Source organism: Papilio machaon, chromosome 16 (genome assembly GCF_912999745.1).
Source record: "Papilio machaon chromosome 16, ilPapMach1.1, whole genome shotgun sequence".
Lineage (NCBI taxonomy): Eukaryota > Metazoa > Arthropoda > Insecta > Lepidoptera > Papilionidae > Papilio > Papilio machaon.
Window position 1 is genome coordinate 1,223,475 of NC_060001.1, and position 19,986 is coordinate 1,243,460.

Here is a 19,986-nt window from a genome sequence, read left to right on the forward strand (position 1 = left end):
TTTCATGCGGTTATGCGCTCAAAGGTAAAGCATCCATATTTACCAAATTGTGCAAATCAACTGTAAACACTTGTGGCATTTTTTATGCTTAAAACATTACTCTGATAATGGCTTTTGTAGAGTTATGGATTATACATTCATTCTGAAAAAATCCTTAACATGTGGCTTTTGAATTTGTTTTATTCTTAACATGATGAAGAATTTTTATCGATAGGATAGTGCATACAAATAAAAAAACATAATTAAAAAAAATATTTTATATTATACAACCCGATTATCACTTTCATACAAATCGTAACGACTATTTAACATCACGTCGTTTTAATTTAGTTACACTAACACTACACTATTTACAAACGTCAAATGATCAACGGTTTTTATTCTCTTCTTAATGATCTGCCGAGCTTTGTTTTACTGTAGCCTGAGGAGATTGACACTCTGCTGTCTTCCTGATCTAAACTAATACCTGATAAATCTACAAATAATGGCACGTTCTCTGAACCTTCAGCTACAGGATCTGTCTCTTTGTCGAAGTTTTCCGGCGTTCCTTCACCTTCGATGGCCAGTTTTTCTATGTCTTTACTCAATGAATTGTTTTCAGCCGCTTCGACAAAAGCGTTTGACAGTTCCCCGCTAAGCTTGCTAACGTTGCCTGATGAAATATCATACATGAATATTTCTTTGTCTTCGGCTGGTTCGTCGTTTCTGAAAATGATAAAGTATATTAAAAATAGTAGTATAATAGGTATTCAAATGGTCAGGTCAGGTCAAATAAGATCTCTGAGGTTTGACACAAATGAATAGATTAGGAAACGACATCTTACAATGTGAGAAAATACCAAGAAAGCGTAGAAGTATGTATCTATCGCTTTTAGTCTACTTAAAGTCAAATCAGTACTAAAACGTTTTACCAGATACTTACTCTGTAACAAGAAGAATAACAGATTGTTGATCTGTTGCTGTTTTCTTTTCAATATCAAGCCACTTCTTGAAGTTATCTGTTGTTGGTTTCTTTAGTAAATCTTGCAAACTGTCTCCGGCAACGAATTTGATTCCTTTCAGGCCGTTATTTGTCGCTCGTTCCGCTCTGCTATGTTCCGTGCTTAATTCCTCTGTTTCAACTGGCGCTAATACAACCACTGACGTTATCTTTCTGCCTTTTAGTATATCGGGTAGAGGAAATTGGTTACCTTTCACTTTTAAAGGTAAATATCGGTTATATTTCTTATCGTTAAGTGCCACTGGATCGACTTGAGTAGCATCTTCCTTCACATAATCTTTTGCTATGTTTTGACCTTCTGGAGTATTAGGATCGAATTGTACTACTTTCATCTCTACTGCTTGAGGTGAATCAGACGGTGGAGATGCGTATGTCGCCATGTTTTCTGATGCGGCAATATCCTGATCATCGTCATCGAAGTTGTCATCAATTCTTGATTCAATTTGATCACCGTTGGGTTTCACTGCGACAGGATTGAGTTCGCTTGATGCAATTTGCTGGCCACCTCCAGCGCTGAAGAAGTTCGCTAATTGATCTGGGGGAAGAGATTCTAAAGGTGTTTCTCCCACTTTGTCGTAATCTAAGACGCTTATATCAGCATTGTCCAAAATTCCAGAAGACAACAATTGTTGACGAAGATCATCTGGTACTTCATCTGGAAGTTCTATCGTTGGCTTTTTCTTTTTCTCTTCCTTTTTCGGCTCTGGCGTTGAAGGCAAGGAGTTCACAGTTGATGAAACATACTTCTGTGTCGTTGGCTTAATTTCAACAGTTCTAGAAGTTGACTGGTAGAAAGGAGCTTGAGTACTAGATACAAAAGACGGCTGAGCTCTGGATCTTTCTTGTTGATCATAATTGTTGTACTGATTATATCGATTTTGTTCAAATTGTTGTGTTTGTTGCTGTTGTTGTTGGTGTAATTGTTGATTATAAATTAGTTGTCCCTGTAGTCGTTGTATTTCTTCTTGTTGTTTTCGAACATTTTGTGCTAATTGTTGCCTTACTTGTTCTTGCTCAGCGTCAAAAGCTTGTTGTTGCTGTTGTTGTTGTTTTTCTTGCTCTTCTTTATGTTTTTGTTCTTGCTGTTGTTGCTGCCGATGTTGTTGTTGTTGATGTTGTTGTACTTGTTGTTGTTGTTGTTGATGTTGTTGTACTTGTTGTTGTTGTTGTTGTTGTTGTTGATAGTATTGTTGTTGTGGAGTTATGGCTGTCGGAGTTGGTTGACTATTGTCACTAAGACCTTTAAAGTTATTTGAGGAATCACGACCATCGACTGTTATGTGCTGCTCGTACTTAGATATGGAAGGAACGAGCTCACCATCCTTTGGAACAAACTGACCTATGTTTTGTTGGTGGTCAAGACTTGATTGACTTTGGAAAATAGTTTGGTGCCCGGAAGGAGGCCTTTCTGTTTGACTTTGTGATTGCTGATAGTGATTTAGTTGTTGCTGATGAAAACTGTGCTGTTGACTAGGTGTTGGCGATGGTTGAGGGTGGAAGCTAAACAGTGGTGGAGATGACGGCTGAGGAACGAATTGACCGTGGGGAATAGAGGATGGCGAAGGAGAAATATGTTGTGTTGGTGATTGAAGAGTTGGTCTGGCTACTGGCTGAGCTCCTTGATGAAAACTGAACTGTTGAGTTTGTTGTTGAGAAGACTGGAAAGGAACTCGATTATTATCAACATGAGGCGGAGAAGGTTTTAAATTAAAGAAGGGTGGTCTACTTGGATTAACAGAAAATGAAGGATTACTTAAACCCGAGTCGAAATGTTGAGACGGCCTTTGCTGTGTAGGTAGTTGTTGATTGTAAGGAATCAATTGCGGTCTACTTTCCGGGAAGTGCGCAGAAGACGTATTTGGACTTGGTTTTGGATTAAAGGTTTGCGCTTGCCTATTCGGTAGCAGTTGAACTTTAGGTGGATCTACTTCTTCCGTTGTAATGGTATGATAATTCTCTTGTAAATATTTCGGTTCATCGAAATATGTTTGTTGGCCTTGCTGTTGATGGAAAGGTCTTTGAGGTCCAGAATGGAATGTTGTCCGTGTTGGACTACCGAAATATGGTCTTGAAGCGAACGAGGGTGGGTTGCTTGGACGGGCGTGAAAAGAAGCTTGGTTGTTTGGTCTTGAAAATGTTGTAGGGAAGGCAGGACCGATAGGACCGGGAACAGTTGGAGCAACGTTGGCAAAGTGAGAACTAGGAGAAGCACTAGGAAAACCTGAATACGAACTTACCGAAGGAGATGGAGGAAACGGACTTTGCCTACTTGTATGGGGCTGCGCTCTAAATGGCGCAACCGATGGCCCCTGCCTCGGCAATTGATAGTCATTAGACAAGAAACTTTGTTGGAACTGAACGCGACTTTGGGCATGTTGCGAAGCAGACCTGTAAGTTTGTGAAGAATGATCTGATAAAGGACTAGAGTGCGAGATGGATCGACTTCCGGAGTCATGGTACTGTGGTTGCGGGGACGCGGAATGTTGGTAGGTTTGTGCACTCGGATGGGCATTCGGTAAAGCGATTGCTGGCCTCGGAGCAGTTTCCTCGTGATGCTCATGTGGTCCATTTTCTTCGCGACTGCTGTAATGGTGGTTCTCTTTACCAAACGTTACTTTAACACTGCTATCGCTATGATATACTTCGGATTCTGGTTTTATGATAGCTCTCAAAGTAGTCGTTTGGGTCGGTAAGTACAAAGGTTCAGGAGTGACAGTAATATAATCATCGTGACTATCATCTTCATCGTTCGAAGGCGGGGTGATGGCCGGTATAGGCTTTTCATAAACCACTTTATCTTCGGAGTGTGGGTCCTTGCTGTATTTTACGTAAAATACTTGAACAGGTTCCTTCTTCTTCTTCAGTACGGGCTGAGGTGGCGGCGCCGGCAAAGATTCATTGGACTCCTTGATGATAATTTCGATGATAGGTTCAGGTGCTTCGATGTAATGAGGCTGAGGCTCGTAGCTGTAGAGCGGGGCGGTGGGCAGCGCACCGTAAGGCGGGCCGAATGATCCCTCGGAGGATTGGTCATGAATGTTGAGAATTTTACGTTGTGCATGTATTTCGTTTTTGTTCCCAACTGTATCATCTAGATTACTAAGGTTCGGATCGTATAACGGATCTTTTTGTGAATATTGAACCACGGGTTCCATTTGCACCGCGTACGGCGGAAGCTTTCCTCTAGGTGCATTTGAAATTCTTCTGTTACTTGAAGTTGAGCGGAAATGTGCAACTCTGGAGTGTGGGAGTACCAAAGAGTACTGTAGATTCTGGGGAGTTCGAATGTTTTCGAGTTGTCGTTTCGGTTTTGTTTTCGCTGTTGAGTTTTTTGCACAAGTCACGCTGAGCACAGCCAAGGCTGTAACCTGAAACAAGATATAACATAATGTAAAAAAAATAGATATAGATTTAAGTAACATAACACTTCCTATGCTCTTAAAATTTTATTTTCTTGCGATTTATTGGAAGTAATTCATGTTTCGATTCCCATGACCAGCAATAATCTTTAACGTTTTCTTGTAGGAATATTACATTTTAAAAACATAATTTTCTCGTCAGCCAGTAGCAAGTCAGAACGACTGCAATGTATCAGTCGACCTCGTGCCATCACATTTCGAGGAACACGTTACGAATACTGCAGGTGTGTTTAAGGAGAAAGTGATTTAATGTGGAAAGCTTTATTGTCGGTTAATGTTCACGCACTTTGGGGACAAAGAAGTGTGGTCCAAGAGTTCAGTAAACTTTTGAATAAATATTGGCAGATCTTATAATTATGTTAATCTTTATAAAATTTAAATAGTAGATTAATAGTGCTTATTTTCAAATTTACAAAGAGCTGGTATTACCATTAACTTATATTTAATACTTGTATGAAAAAAACAAAGAATTTAATCAGACGGTATACTAATTATACGCAGTTTATTTTAATTTTTCTATCAATAAGATTAAAACTGTATTTACAATGCCAAAAATCTTGTAAATGCTTTTGTATATATTTCACTTACAGACAGTCTTTAGTTTTTACATCAAAAACGCTTTGAACTTCTGACTTAAATCGTCAATTTAAGGAAGTCTCTTTCGGGTGAGCCAGTCAGACTACATTCCGATGAGATCAAAAGTAACATGACTTTTGAACGCTAGGAAACATTTCTTTACTAACATGCATCATCGATGCATTATCTCCTAAATAAATGACGCATTAGAATTTCATAAATACATGTTTTCCACTAGCACTATTTCTACTAACCCTAGTCATTTAAGTTTCTAGTTTTTTAATTTACTAACCAAATATAAATCTCTGTTGTCCGAAATAAAGAATTCTGAATTTGAATTACTGATTATTCTCACATAGCGATCACAGAATATCAAGTTGATGCCAGAAAATCTCAAGTTTCTATAATTATTATATCTATACTAAAATTATGAAGAAGAAAGATTTGTTTGTTTTGTTTGCAATGACTAGGCTCCGAATCTACTGAACCGATTTGAAAAATTTTTTCACTGTTGGAAGCTATAATATCGTGAGGTGACATGGGCTTATACATTTATTACTAGATTCTTTTAATTCCTCTAAAGTCGCGGTTAACTGATAGTATTTAATAAAAAAGACACATAACAATATTGAGACATAAAATATTCCACAATAGAAACTGAATGCACATTGCGTCACGTGAATCATCTCTCGAATGATCAAACTCGAATTAGTGCATAATTTGCGAGATACATTAAAACGGTTACGAAATCCGAATGGCCACTGAATAACCACTTCTATACTGTTATGAAACTGTCAAAAGTAAAAGTCATGTCTGCGTTCGTTTTGGATAATCAAGTGTATATTTTAAGTGGGTTTTTACTTGATATCATTGGTTGCTTGGTTACGGTTTCTTATTGACACAAGTTTTATTAATAAAATCTTACTAATATTATAAACTAGCTTTTACCCGCGACTCCGTCCGCGCGGAATAAAAATAGAAAACTGGGTAAAAATTATCCTATGTCCGTTTCCTGGTTCTAAACTACCAGCCCAACAATTTTCAGTCAAATCGATTCAGCCGTTCTTGAGTTATAAATAGTGTAACTAACACGAATTTCTTTTATATATATAGATGCGAAAGTTTAGATGGTTGTTTGTTTGAAGGTATCTCCGGAACGGCTGAACGGGTTATGATGAAATTTGGCACAAATGTAGAATATAGTCTGGAAGAACACATAGGCTACTTATTATGTTCATTATTAATTCCGCGAGGACGGAGACACGGGCAAAAGCTAGTCATTAATAAAATAAACTAGTTTAAAATTAAAAAAAAATATCAATTAACCTAAGTGACTTGGACGAAGATTACGTATACGGATCGATCCGTTTTAAACTCTCGGTTGAAAACTCATATAAACTTAAAAAACATTAAAACACACAAATATTAAAATGATACCTTATATATCATACCTGACAATTAAAAAAGGAAAAGTTTGGAGTTTAGAATTTTCTCACAGTATTATTTTTTAAGTCAACAGTGAAATGAAATGAAATTTTCACTACATTATCTCAGCTCAGTTATCGAATAATGTGAGAATTTATGCTGGCATTCTATTATGCAAAGATTATCTGTGATCATTTGCATGTAGATTGAAACACTGATATTTTAACAACAATTTTCATACTCAATTAAATAAAATATGGTATCGTAAAATGTAAAAAAAAAGTTTCTATGTAAAATTTTACGAATAATTAGTTAACTACATATTTTTAATATTAAATGAAGGCAAATATAAACTAAAAGATCGTTTCGATCTCGACGCAAGATTCATCTTAGTACTTTATTTGCGCATTTTAGTTTAATACCAAAACTACTAGACAGATATTGATTCAAATAAGATAGGACTACAAGACAAGACGTATGTAAATTTTGAGACGAATTGAAAAATCTCTTCCTTTTTTGAAGTCTGTTAAAAATCTATTTTTTATCATTTATTATTTGGAACTTTGCTTTAAAAAGGAATGTAACGTTTGCATTTTAATGATATCTAATCCTATCATTTAAGACATGTAACATTACAATCTAATGAAAAGTGAAATTCTTATCATTAATATGTAAAACTATTCAACGTTCTATTTGCATATTCTTAAGATAAATATAGATTTGGTAGTACAGGATTTTAATCAAATTAAATTATGTAAATAAACTGATTTATATAAGCAGGTTTTACAACATAACAATATCATACTGAAGTTTTTTAAATTATACTTAAAATAATAATAGTATTAATGAAACAGTAAAAAATCCTTTACAGATAGTAGATTTTTTTTATTAGTGTAATCTTTGAATTATAATGTATTGTTATTATTTAGAATTCTTCATGACATACTAGCTGTCGCCTGCGACTCCGACCGCAGGGAATTAAAAAAAGTCTTAATTATCGTTACTATGCCTATGTGTTCTTCTAGACTAAGTTTTACGTCCATGCCAAATTTAATCGAGATCCATTGAGCTGTTCTGGAGACATCCTCTCTATACATATAAATTTTCGATTTTTTTCTTAAAATTTATAAAATACTAGCTGTCGTCCGCGACTCCGTCCGCGCGCAGTTAATAAAAACTTAATAGGGGTATGAAAAATAGATAGTAGCCGATTCTCAGACCTATTGAATATGAATATAAAATTTCATAACAATCGGCCAAGCTATTTCGGAGGAGTATGGTAACTAACATTGTGACATGAGAGTTTTATATATAAGATTACCTTGTTAAGTTAACCATTTATAATATTGGGTATTGTGTGTCTAGTTGTTGCTTTGGTTAAAGTCCATCGATATCTTATTTCATACACAGCAATCGTGAATCTTGGCTGTTATGAGACACGATCGTAAGTGGTACAAACAAATAATGATCTAAACACAATGATTGTGGTTTTTTTTCGTCATAAAACTTTTGTAAACACTTATATGCAATTATTCGTTATCATTTATTTGGGTTGCAAATAATTGGTATCGTTTGTCGAAATAGTCGAAGACCAACGTACTTGAAATTAGATCATGATTTTATAAATGTCCAAAAGAATACGTACTAATACAATAAAAGAAAGTATGGTTTGTTTGTTTGATTAACATTAAAAAGGGTTCAGCTCACGGGCATGGCAAAATTATATTATTTCACATTTAAAATACTAATTAATTTTAAAAGCCAAGCCAAAACAAGACATCAAATTATGTAACACTTTACATAACCGTATGAGATTGAGGTAAACAGTAATACTATATAATTATGTAAGGTAATACTTTTTTATTAGTTTTATTACGACGATTAACAACACTTAAAATCATATCCCATCTACAAATGTTTAACATTAAGAAAACACGTTTGAAAAAGTTACATGCGTTAAAATGACTTACGTCAGTTCATTAATTCAGTCGAAAGAAGAAAGTCAGAAATTTGATTAATTAATAATTAAATTCATGCATATTTTTCGGAATTTTTACGTAGAATTTCAAGTTGTTATTACAACGGTCGATAAACCTGTCTAAATATAAGACAAAATGTTTTGTACAAGTGCTTCAGGAGTTTTCAACTCAGGGTTAAAATAAAAACCGTTCGAATGACGTCACAATTAAATATTATGATTACCGTTTAAGTATTTAATTGCGTATAACGAGACATACGAGTGTCACAAAGATTAAGTGAATAGGTGTAATAAATGGTAGAAATTTAATTAATTGTACTGAGCTTGTATAGTTAGTGCATTGACACGCCTGCCATCTGTCGGCTGCCGCTCGCCACGCTTACTTTCATTGTATAATATGTTTATTGTTACGTAGAACTATTGTTCCCGTTTAACACTTTTCCGGTTTTAAGTGTATAAGGCGTAGAAATCTTTACTGCTATTTATTTATCTATATAAATATAATTAATGTTTGTGTTTTTGTCCCGTTTCTAAACTATACTATATCGATTTTGTCTATATTTTGGTAGAGAACGTTCATACGTTCTCTACCAAAATATAGACAAATTCATACTCAACTTCAAAATCAACTTCAAAAACAAATTCAAAATCAATATATAGTTTTTAGGGCTCATGCCCTAAAAACTATTAAGTTGATTTTTTTTTATTTTACAATGAAATTTTATGTAAAATCGAAGAATAATGTGTGATTATATATTTGACTCACGTCTTAAATTTAGCATAAGTATGCATAGTGTTATATCTCTAATAGCGGATTTCTGAGACCAAAATCCTAGTTTAAAACATATTGTTATCTCTGTTTGTTAGATAATGACAGGGATGACGATCAGTTTAATACAGATATTGGTCTCAGAAACCAACGGTAAGTAATAATCGGAAATGATTACATATCTGTCATGCAAATGATTGCCTGAAAAGAAATGTGTACGTTTGTCTTCTACCTATTGTCATGACAATATTTCTTGTCATGTTTATTGTCGATTGTTTTATTTCTTATACCGATTCGTTCTAAACACTTTCGATTAATTACTGACATTTATACTTATTAAATAATAATATGTCAGTTGTGTTTTATTGATTAACTAGCTTTTACCCGCGACTCCGTCCGCGCGGAATGAAAAAAAAAAAGAAAACGGGTAAAAATTATCCTATGTCCGTTTCCTGGTTCTAAGCTACCTGCCCACCAATTTTCAGTCAAATCGATTCAGCCGTTCTTGAGTTATAAATGGTGTAACTAACACAACTTTCTTTTATATATATAGATACTAGCTTTTACCCGCGACTCTGTCCGCGCGGAATAAAAAAAAAATAGAAAACGGGGTAAAAATTATCCTATGTCCGTTTCCTGGTTCTAAGCTACCTGCCCACCAATTTTCGGTCAAATCGATTCAGCCGTTCTTGAGTTATAAATAGTGTAACTAACACGACTTTCTTTTATATATATAGATTATAAGCTAAATGTAGAAAAAAATTTAGGATTTATTACAAAATTGTTTACGACAGTCCTCTCCTCACTATCACAAATTCTTATACTTATTTTTAGTTGGTTCAAATTTCATGAAAAATATTCATATTCCTAATTCAAGAATAAATTGACATTTGTTTTTAAACATAACATTTCAAACGGTATTCAGGTCGAATGAATATAAAAGGAAAAACACACTAACAACAAATATGTAAATTCTTTCCATCTCATCGTATTGTTTAAGGATCAAGATCAACTTTCACCGAATCGTACTACTATTAAGCTGGCTACACATTTTAGCATATGATATGACACAGCTGGTTACCTCGCCTACGCGAATCCCAGATGTTGTTGATCATTTACCTTCCCTGTTGGACCTTCTGCTGACCACTCATCCGGACAGCTATCTGGTTTCCGTCGACGCCCCTTTAGGGTCGTCAGACCACTGTCTGATCCGGACAACAGTGCCAGTCGCAAGACGCTTACGGTCACAACCGACTGGTCTTCGTCGAGTCTGGCACTACAGGTCAGCGGATTGGGATGGGATGCGGACCTTCTTTGCATCCTACCCATGGGGGCAGGTTTGCTTCAAGCTGGACGATCCCGACGCCGTTGCCGACTCTGTTGCAGACGTGGTGCTTCAGGGGATGGAACTTTTTGTCCCATCAACTGTAGTGCCCACCGGTGGTAGATCTCGGCCCTGGTTCGGTCGTTCTTGCAAGTTAGCTTTACGCTACAAGCGGGAATGTTACCGTGCCTGGGCCAAAGCGTCGGCAACGGGGGACCATAGATCCAGCGGGCTTAGAATGAAGTACAACTCTGCCTCCAGGTCCTACAAAAGTGTAATTGCAAAGGCAAAGTCTGAACACGTGGCCAGCATTGGTGAGAAGCTAGTGCGCCTTCCATCCGGAACTCGCGCATTTTGGTCTCTCGCCAAGGCTGTCCAAGGAAATTTCTGTCGCCCATCACTACCATCTTTGCGCAGGGAGGACGACTCATTGGCCCATACTGCAAAAGAGAAAGCCGATCTTCTGGTATCCCTCTTTGCATCAAACTCGACACTGGATGATAAAGGTAACTCGCCGCCGAAAATCCCGCGCGTTGAGACCTCTATGTCGGATATCCAGTTCATCCAGAGATCAGTGCGTAAAGCGCTGCTATCTCTGGATGTCAACAAGGCGAGTGGGCCTGACGGTATTCCTCCTGTTGTGCTAAGGACATGTGCTCCTGAGTTGGCACCGGTCTTAACGCGTCTTTTCCGGTACTCCTACTCCTTAGGCGTTGTCCCGAAATGCTGGAAGACTGCCCTAATTCACCCGATCCCTAAAAAAGGCGACAGCTCGGATCCAGCGAACTACCGGCCCATTGCCTTAACCCCTTTGTTCTCCAAGATAATGGAGTCTAGCATTAATTGCCAGCTTATGAGGTACCTGGAGGAGCACCAGCTCATAAGCGATCGCCAGTACGGTTTCCGTCAACGTCGCTCTGCTGGTGATCTTTTAGCGTACCTCACTCACAGATGGGCTGAAGCCATTGAGAACAAAGGGGAGGCCCTAGCGGTCAGCTTGGACGTAGCGAAGGCCTTCGATCGGGTGTGGCATAAAGGGCTTCTTTCGAAGCTTTCTTCCTTCGGGCTTCCCGAGAGACTATTGGCCTGGATTGCTAGCTTTTTGGAGGGTCGGAGCATCAGAGTCGTTGTAGACGGTGCATGCTCGGACCCTAAACCAATTAATGCTGGCGTCCCACAGGGCTGTGTACTGTCGCCCACTCTCTTTCTTCTGCATATCAATGACTTGTTACATCATAGTAACGTCCATTGTTATGCAGACGATAGTACGGGCGACGCTTTGTACACGGCCCGAGCTAATGTTTCTCGGGATAGCGTCATCGAGTACCGGAATAAACTTGTGTCCGAACTGGAGACCCTTCTGGGGAATATCTCTGATTGGGGGCGACAAAACCTTGTCGAATTCAACCCCAAAAAGACACAAGTTTGCGCGTTTTCCGCCAAAAAAGAACCCTTTGTCGTCAACCTTAACTTTGAGAACACTCCCCTGGTTGCCTCAGCCAGCATTGGTATCCTCGGCGTTGACATATCGAGTGACGTCCAATTCCGTGGTCATCTGGAAGGGAAGGCCAAGCTGGCCTCTAAGAAGCTTGGTGTCCTAGGGAGAGCGAAGCAGTATTTCACGCCAGCCCATCGCTTACAGTTATACAAAGCGCAGGTTCGGCCACATATGGAATACTGCTCGCATCTCTGGGCTGGAGCTCCTAAATACCAGCTTCTTCCTTTTGACCGCGTGCAACGACGTGCCACTCGAATCGTCAATGACCGGGGTCTTACCGATTGGCTTGACTCACTGGCTTTACGAAGGGATGTCAGTTCCCTTTGCATCTTCTACCGCCTTTACCACGGGGAGTGTTCCGAAGAATTGTTTGGAACCATACCTGCCGCCGAGTTCCGTCATCGCACGAGTCGACAGAGCGCCAAATTTCATCGCTACCATCTCGATGGGTGGCATTCCACAACGACGAGGTTTTCACGAAACTTTCTACCTCGCACAGCCGCGTTGTGGAATACTCTGTCCTCGGCGGTATTTCCAAACAGTTACGACTTAGGGACCTTCAAGAAAAGAGCGTATACCTTCCTTAAAGGCCGGCAACGCATCTGCGATTCTTCTGGCGTTGCGGATGTCCATGGGCGTCGGATCAAATAATTCTCGGTCCGTTGCTCGTTTGCCCCCTTCTCGTATAAAAAAAAAAAAAAAAAAAAAAAAAAAAAAAAAGTATTCTCTCCACGCACTTCCGTAATGACGCTCGGCTAGCGGTGACTTATTGAGTGTCCACAAATTTACGATAAACGGTGAAATGTTTACAAAGAAGTTAAATTTGCATACTTACATTTAAAAGAACATAGTTTTTATTATACTACTTTGGGTCTATAACATACTAGTTGTGGTTATAATATTGAAATTTTTGTATTTTGAATGAATTACTTTTTTAATGATATTCAGTAGAGTTACGTAAATATTAATCTTAAAAATTAGGAGTAGGTCAGCGTCAGTTCTGATGTTTCCTTTTTAACTAATCAAGTTCTTAATTTTACTATCATCCGCTTACTCTATATCTACCTTTATAACTAATTCCGGTTTATACCGGTTGCAAACACATTAGCCTACTAAACCTAATAGTGAAGGAATATTAATTTAACTTATGTAGACTGAGTAGGTCTTTGCTTGATTAGAAAAGCATTTATACTACACTACATACGTAATTCTAAATGTAAAATTATATTATATATAAACAAAAAAATTTCAACTTAACAATTGTAGCTTAATAATAGAAGGGAATCTTAGTGGTAAGTTATTAGTGGTCAAGTGGATGTACTTACTGCCTACACTACTAAGTAGGTGTACTAACTATCCCTTGTTTCAATAAAAATAAGTTACAATGTTGCTTTACCTTTACTGGCGACATTACGCTTTCTCAACCATAAAGTCGTTGATGTCTTTTGTATGAACTTAACGTTCGAACTGACGTCATCAGGATATGAACTTCATACGGGTACGCCTCCGTATGAAATAAATAAAAGTACATATGTAAGTAACCTTAATTCGGTAACTGGTTTAAGAAATATGTTGACTCACACAAATTATTCATACAACCTTTGTTATCTTAAATTGTGTATGATATTATTATTATTAAAGTACATTCTTATGAAAATTAAAATCGAATAAGTTGTAAAAATGATGATTTATCAAGATATATAAATCACAGATCTATGATGTCACAAGTTATAGAGTATCATAATATTATTTTCTCGGAAATACATTAGAATGATTACTTGTCAGTTATACGTAATTACAGCATAAAGGTTATGTGGAAAGTCTGAGATATTTGCCGAGTACGATCGCAGATAGAAAGCCTCCCTTCGTCATGACGCGAGTGCAATACGTGAAACGATGCATGCACTTGAATCGTGATCAGTGCATTGGAATGTAAAGCTTTTTCTGATCGATATGAAAACTAACCATTAAATTATGATTATATTGTATTATGAACATTTGCAATTTTCTTGCGAATAATTTCACACGATTTATAATAGTAATATTACCAAGACTATTATCGTTTAAGCTAAAATCTTATGTAATACGATTATTTTAAATGCAGACGGATAACAAAGGAACGCATCGTAACAAAGACCTCTTTACTTTTGTTACCTAATAGATACGAGCCGGCGCGGCTGCTGGTTGGCGGACTGGTCCGGGAATGTAGAAAGCTGAATGGAAGCCGCGAGCATCGTAAACGCATTGGGTGCGTTTCGGAGCTGTCACCACTCGCATCTAATCTCTACCCTGTACGAAGTACTGAATGAATTTTGCCAGACTAATCAATTAAAGATTAATGTATTATTCCTACCGATTCGTATTGTTCCGTTGAATTGTTTGTTTTTTTTCCGTTTATAATTTTCTCTCTGCAAGTTTTATGCGCATTCTCTGTAAGTAATAGTTTGACACAAAGAGAAATTGGAATTCTTTTGTAGAGTATATTGTAGAGATATTTGGTCAGTTAATAATTTATTCAAGGCACTCCCGGTGCAATGCGAGAACAGGATATAGCATTAAAGTATTAGGTTTCTAACAAGAGCGGACGTTAGGCGATCGAATCAGATTCAGTAATTTCACTGCGCGTTCTCACCGCTAATGAGGGAATGCTGCCGTACAAAACCCGCGAGCTATGTCGAATCAATTATAATAATCAAGATAGAATTAAATTAAACTAATAAATTCGTAATTGAGATACAATTAAGTTATTTAACTTCTTGTTGGTTAATATTTGCCAGATGTTAAAAGACTTATCAAATCACCCCAATATAAAAAATCACAAAACACTATTATTAGTTACAGTAATCCTCTTACATTTTAACGCACTTTTATCATCTTAAGCCTATACAATATTCTTCATGTAACGAATGGGATTTTTAATAACGGTCATATTCGTTAATGTTTATAGCTGCAATCAATTTTACTTAATGTGTTAACAGACTTATCTATATTTATGGAACTTTCTAGTCTCATAAAGTGAACACTTACGCTCTTATCAAAAACTTAAGGGTCAGTCATTTATACCAAAATATCGTATGTCTCTACTTTCTCTTAATTAAAGGTCCAATGTCATTTTGTATGCCACTTCGGTAATATTGATAAATTATTTTGAATTTATAATCTATTTAAATAATCAGATTAGAACATAGAATTTGAAATTTAAATCACGTAACCGACGTGTTTTAAATTATTATGTTTGACGTTATTTAACAGCGATATAACAGCGGGTTTCCACTGCTGCGATACTTGTACTAATACGTACTGTGATCTCTTTCATACTCTTTGACAAAGTAGAGACAACAATATGTATTAAACAATTGACACCACAGTCGAATTTTATGGTGAGAGATTACACAGGATATATACATTTCTTATATAAGAATTTGTATAGGAGTAGCGACTTAATCGGAGGATAATAATTTGGCCGCAAGCATCAGCAACATTCCTATGAAAGTCCCGTCAAAATCGGTGCAGCCGATTCGGAGATAACTTGGAACAAACGCGGACTTGTGGACAGACAAAAAATTTTAAAAAGTGTTTTTTATTATCAGCAACATGTACGAAATATTATTTAACATGTATAGATAAATAGATTTTACCTACTTATAAATTTATTATAAAATTGTACAAAAAAGTGATCTGTTTTACAAAATTTACCTTAACTTTAATATAAGCTGACCTGAAGCAAATCAGGATATGACAAAAAATGAGGCACAACGAAAGCGAATCTTTCGTCTAAAGATGATGTAAAAAAAAGTAAAAGTGTGTACGCCCATCTTGATACGTAATTCGTAGGCCTTAGGGTTCAAAATACCATTTAAATTGTTAACTTTTATGGTTACGTCGTATGTGTCAAATACTTTTACCGAACCGTTTAGACTTTCTAGGAAGGTCGTGTGGTACAATGACATGGAGTAGTTATTCAACCATAAATTATTTTATTAATTTTCTATATGATATTAATTATCTTTGTGCTATTTACTATTATTGAATTAATTAAAGAGGCTTTAAATAAGTAATCTTATTATTTATTAATTACAACTTGCATTATTTAATTAATTCATAGTTTTTACTTATAGGGTTAATATAATATAATATTTAATTGCTTCCGGTTGTTTATACATTTCGTTGAATAGCAAAATGAAAATTGCTTTATATTTATTCATAACTAAGAAAACTACTACGCTATTATGAAATCATCAAATGATAATTATATATAAAATGTTTTTTTTTTTAATTAATATTTTATAATAGCAACTCCATACCTTTAGGCTTCGACTCTCCAAATCTCACACCGATGTGCTAAATAAAATTGAAGAGTGAATTGTTCACACTTCATACGGCCGTTGATTTGAGATGTAATTAGTGTTGTTAAATCACGTATTATGCAATAAAATAATTAAAAAACATGTAAAAATGATGTTGTGTGAAGCTTTTTTGAGACTTTATTCGAACATATATGTTATTTTAAAACATGTTGCTCCTAAAACAATAATTACGCCGCATCACTTAATTATATCAAAATCATTATTTCACCTCTACATCGCAACAAAATGTATTATCGATCGCGGAGATATTTAAGTTACGTCGTCGTAAAACGATAAGCTTTGAATAGTTTTTATTTCAATCTATCCAACGTAATACCCGAGTTTACTGGGGCGTCAAAGTCAAGGCTGGACGCGGTCGAGCATGCGATAGCTTTTTAGCTAGTTAGTAAAAAATGTTTCGGTGATTCGGAACCTTCTACTCATCATAAATGTAAAGCTTAAGCGGATATAACTTTTGAAAGGTAAACTTTGTTCTACTATTTAGTTAAAATTATTTTGTCTTTCTCAATTACTAAATTATTTTAAACAATCAAATGTGTAGAGATTTGTAAGTTTTTATGTAACAAAACACCCGAATAAAATAAAAAAATAAACTTAAAGTTAACCAAATCGTATTAGAAATTTGATACATCCATGTGGGTGGGTGGTCCTTTAAATTGATTGAGTTAATGTCGGATGTCACGTTCCGACAACTTTTTATTTATACGAACGGCTTATACGATAAAGTATCGTTGCTTTGACACTCAAACATCAATGACCTTATGGACTATTGAGTTGAACAAACTCTAGTATAAAGTATTTTCAATTTGTGTTTTTTCTAAAAAGAAAATGGATTAGTTAGAGAAAGTTACATCAAACGTATTAATATTCTTTATGATATAGAAAAAATATATAGTTTTGTTTACTACTCAATACTAATTTGGTATTAACATATATTAAATTACCAACGCATAAATACACACAAAAAAGCTTTACATTCATGGAAATTATTCTCAGAAATTCGGTAAAAATACAATTGTAGAAATAACATCGTCATATGAAACCTTTATTGTGAAATTTTATTTGAAAAAAGAATGCAGATTAAAAATAGACAAGAGTATACACTTTTTTCCTGTCCCAATACCTGGGTAAGGGAGGGGGGACTAAATAGTGACAGGTGCGTGACTCGATTAATAAAATTTGTGCCACTTTTATACATTCATCGAATGTGCATCAAATACAAAGAAAGTTTTATTGCGTTCTTTTGGTAAACGAGGTTCCAACAAAAACTTTAAATTCCAGATAAGAGTCAGTTAATGTTTTGTTAATCAGAATATATTCTCTTCCTACGCGTCCACTCCTTCGTGAAATCCACTTCCCCTTCCCATCCTTTTGTTAGAAGAAAAGGGTAGGAAGGCCAACACACTCATCAGACTGTACGCAGAATTACTTCCACTTGACGCCTGTCTACTGTGTGGTCGTAGTATTTCACCGGTTAAGCCGGCCCATTCGTTCACCCAACAAATATAGTTGTTGCGGGATCCGTCATCACCAAGTGTCAAGTGCTAAATCATGTAACATAACAAATACAAAGAAGCTTTATTGCAAACTAGTTGCTGCCCACGACTCTGTCCGCGTTAAAAAAAACTTAAAAGCCTATGTGTTCTCCCAGACTATGTTCTACATCTGTGCCAAATTTCTCAAAATCAAGATCCGGAAGGCCGTTACGGAGATACCTTCAAACAAAAATCCATCCATACATCCATATAAACATTCGCATTTATAATGTTAGTAAGATTATAAGCAATTTGCCATTGCATATTCAGAACAATAAAGTTACATAACGGCTAATTTATTTTGCAAAGAACATAATATCTGACAACTCTCATCTTCTATTTGTGATTACGTAGAATTCACCTCGGCTGAGCCCAGTTACGACACGTAGATACCTACTATTTATTATTTATGTAAACGGCAACATTAAATTTACATTTCGGACCGTCTGTTGCATAAAGAGGTAAAAGCCGGAAGGAGGTTGAACATATTTTTTTTCGTCATGAGCACATTCACAGGCTCGCGGAGATAAATTTGCTATTGTTTAATTTTTTTGTGTATTTTAGATTGTTACAGAGAAAATGTATGCCGTAATAAATGATATGTTCAGCATCCTATGGCCTAACGAGACTGCCATTTCTTGTGAGGTCAAGGTATTTGTAACGATAGTAATGAGCAGCAGGGAAATGCATGAATAAAACCCAAACGACTTTGGATCATCAAATTACATTACACATCAAAATCGGTCAATGTCTTTAGGCTTAGGTGATCAAAGTGAAACGGACAGACATACAAACCCACAGACATACTTACATACATTTTTACATGTCCGGAATATAAACTGACAAAATCTTCAAGACCTTTCGCCCTATATACATAATTGAAAATCCCTTCCTACAGCCAAGTTTTTTTTAAAATACGGATACTTGACAAGAGAAAACTGACCGCTTGACAAGAGTCTTGTTGAGTCGAGTTCCGGTCGCAAATTTCACATCGCGTCGGTAACGTGCCGTCACCGTATCGTCACCGTACCGGCTGACACACTTCGTCCAAATTTTAACTTATTTACGCAACACTGAAAGGACTACGAAATTGCTTACTATGTCACATGTACGATAATTTGTTGCTTTACATATTCGTTAAAAATATTCAACCAAATTACAAAGTATTGTTTAAGTAATTAAAATAATACAGTAAATATTTACCAAAATTGAATTTCAAATAGTAAAGTTTATTTTTGTAAGTTAATGTCAAACATTTATTTTTGGACAGGTAATCATAATGAAACAAAAGATTAAAAAACGCTACAGCAAAGACTCCAAAACATGTCCACAAAAAAAGAATACACATAATTAGCAATATTTAACATATTGCAACTGTCTAACTATTAGACTCAGAGATAATTTTCGAATTAAAATGTGAAAGATTTTACAAACATTTCATTCATAAATTTTTGAAAGTTAATTTGCATTTTAACTATTCTGCTAAATAATGCCTTTAAAATTTACTTCCTGACGGTAAAACATTTTCATTAAAGTTACTATAGAAAAATAAATAAATGCCGATTATTTGTTTCAAATGATACCAGAGCAATCGTAAAAATAAAGCCCTCATCCGATAAATCGAAGATCACTCGACTTTCACTAAAGAAAGTGGACTCGTCCGTTCAAAGCCGCACCAAAACACAGAACTCGTTTGAACACAGCACAGATAAAAAAACAAACGTCAAACTCACCCAAAAGATTAGCCTCATTGTATCCGAACACTGCACAGGATTTGAATATAAAAAAGTGAACCACAAAGCACAGGCGCGGGCGAGCGCGCGTTCCTCACAACTGAGGCAAAGGCTCCGTCCGTTCAGCCTCCCCGCCAAAGAAAGTCACCAACCTTCACATTAGTCGATTATGTAAAGTCGAAAAAAAGACACAAGTGCATTATGACCGTACCAACGAGAGAATGTTTGAAAGTTTTTTTTTTAAGAAATAGGATAAGGTCGTTTGGCTATTCTCATGTCGGGGATAATATAAATTTGACTCATCTTATGAGTCAAATTTATATAAGCTTGTACTAAGATTAAGGGTTAAGAAGCTGCATCAT

General features: G+C 36.0%; 1 protein-coding gene across 1 annotated transcript; it reads right to left on the reverse strand.

Moving 5' to 3' along the window:
* Positions 1-260: 260 nt before the first annotated feature.
* Positions 261-19,741, reverse strand: LOC106715839. Its single transcript, XM_014509194.2, has 3 exons — positions 19,625-19,741; positions 923-4,368; positions 261-705 (listed from the first exon to the last, which is right to left on the reverse strand). The coding sequence occupies exons 1-3, from the start codon at positions 19,640-19,642 to the stop codon at positions 378-380; spliced, it is 3,792 nt and encodes a 1,263-aa protein (XP_014364680.2). The 5' UTR covers positions 19,643-19,741; the 3' UTR covers positions 261-377.
* Between the last annotated feature and the right edge of the window lie 245 nt (positions 19,742-19,986).

Bases quoted from the DNA above. Each gene is read 5' to 3' on its own strand.
- LOC106715839 (XM_014509194.2), bottom strand. The intron at 706-922 runs GTAAGTATCTGG...TATCATTTTCAG, and splicing joins GTTATTCTTCTTGTTACAGA to AAACGACGAACCAGCCGAAG.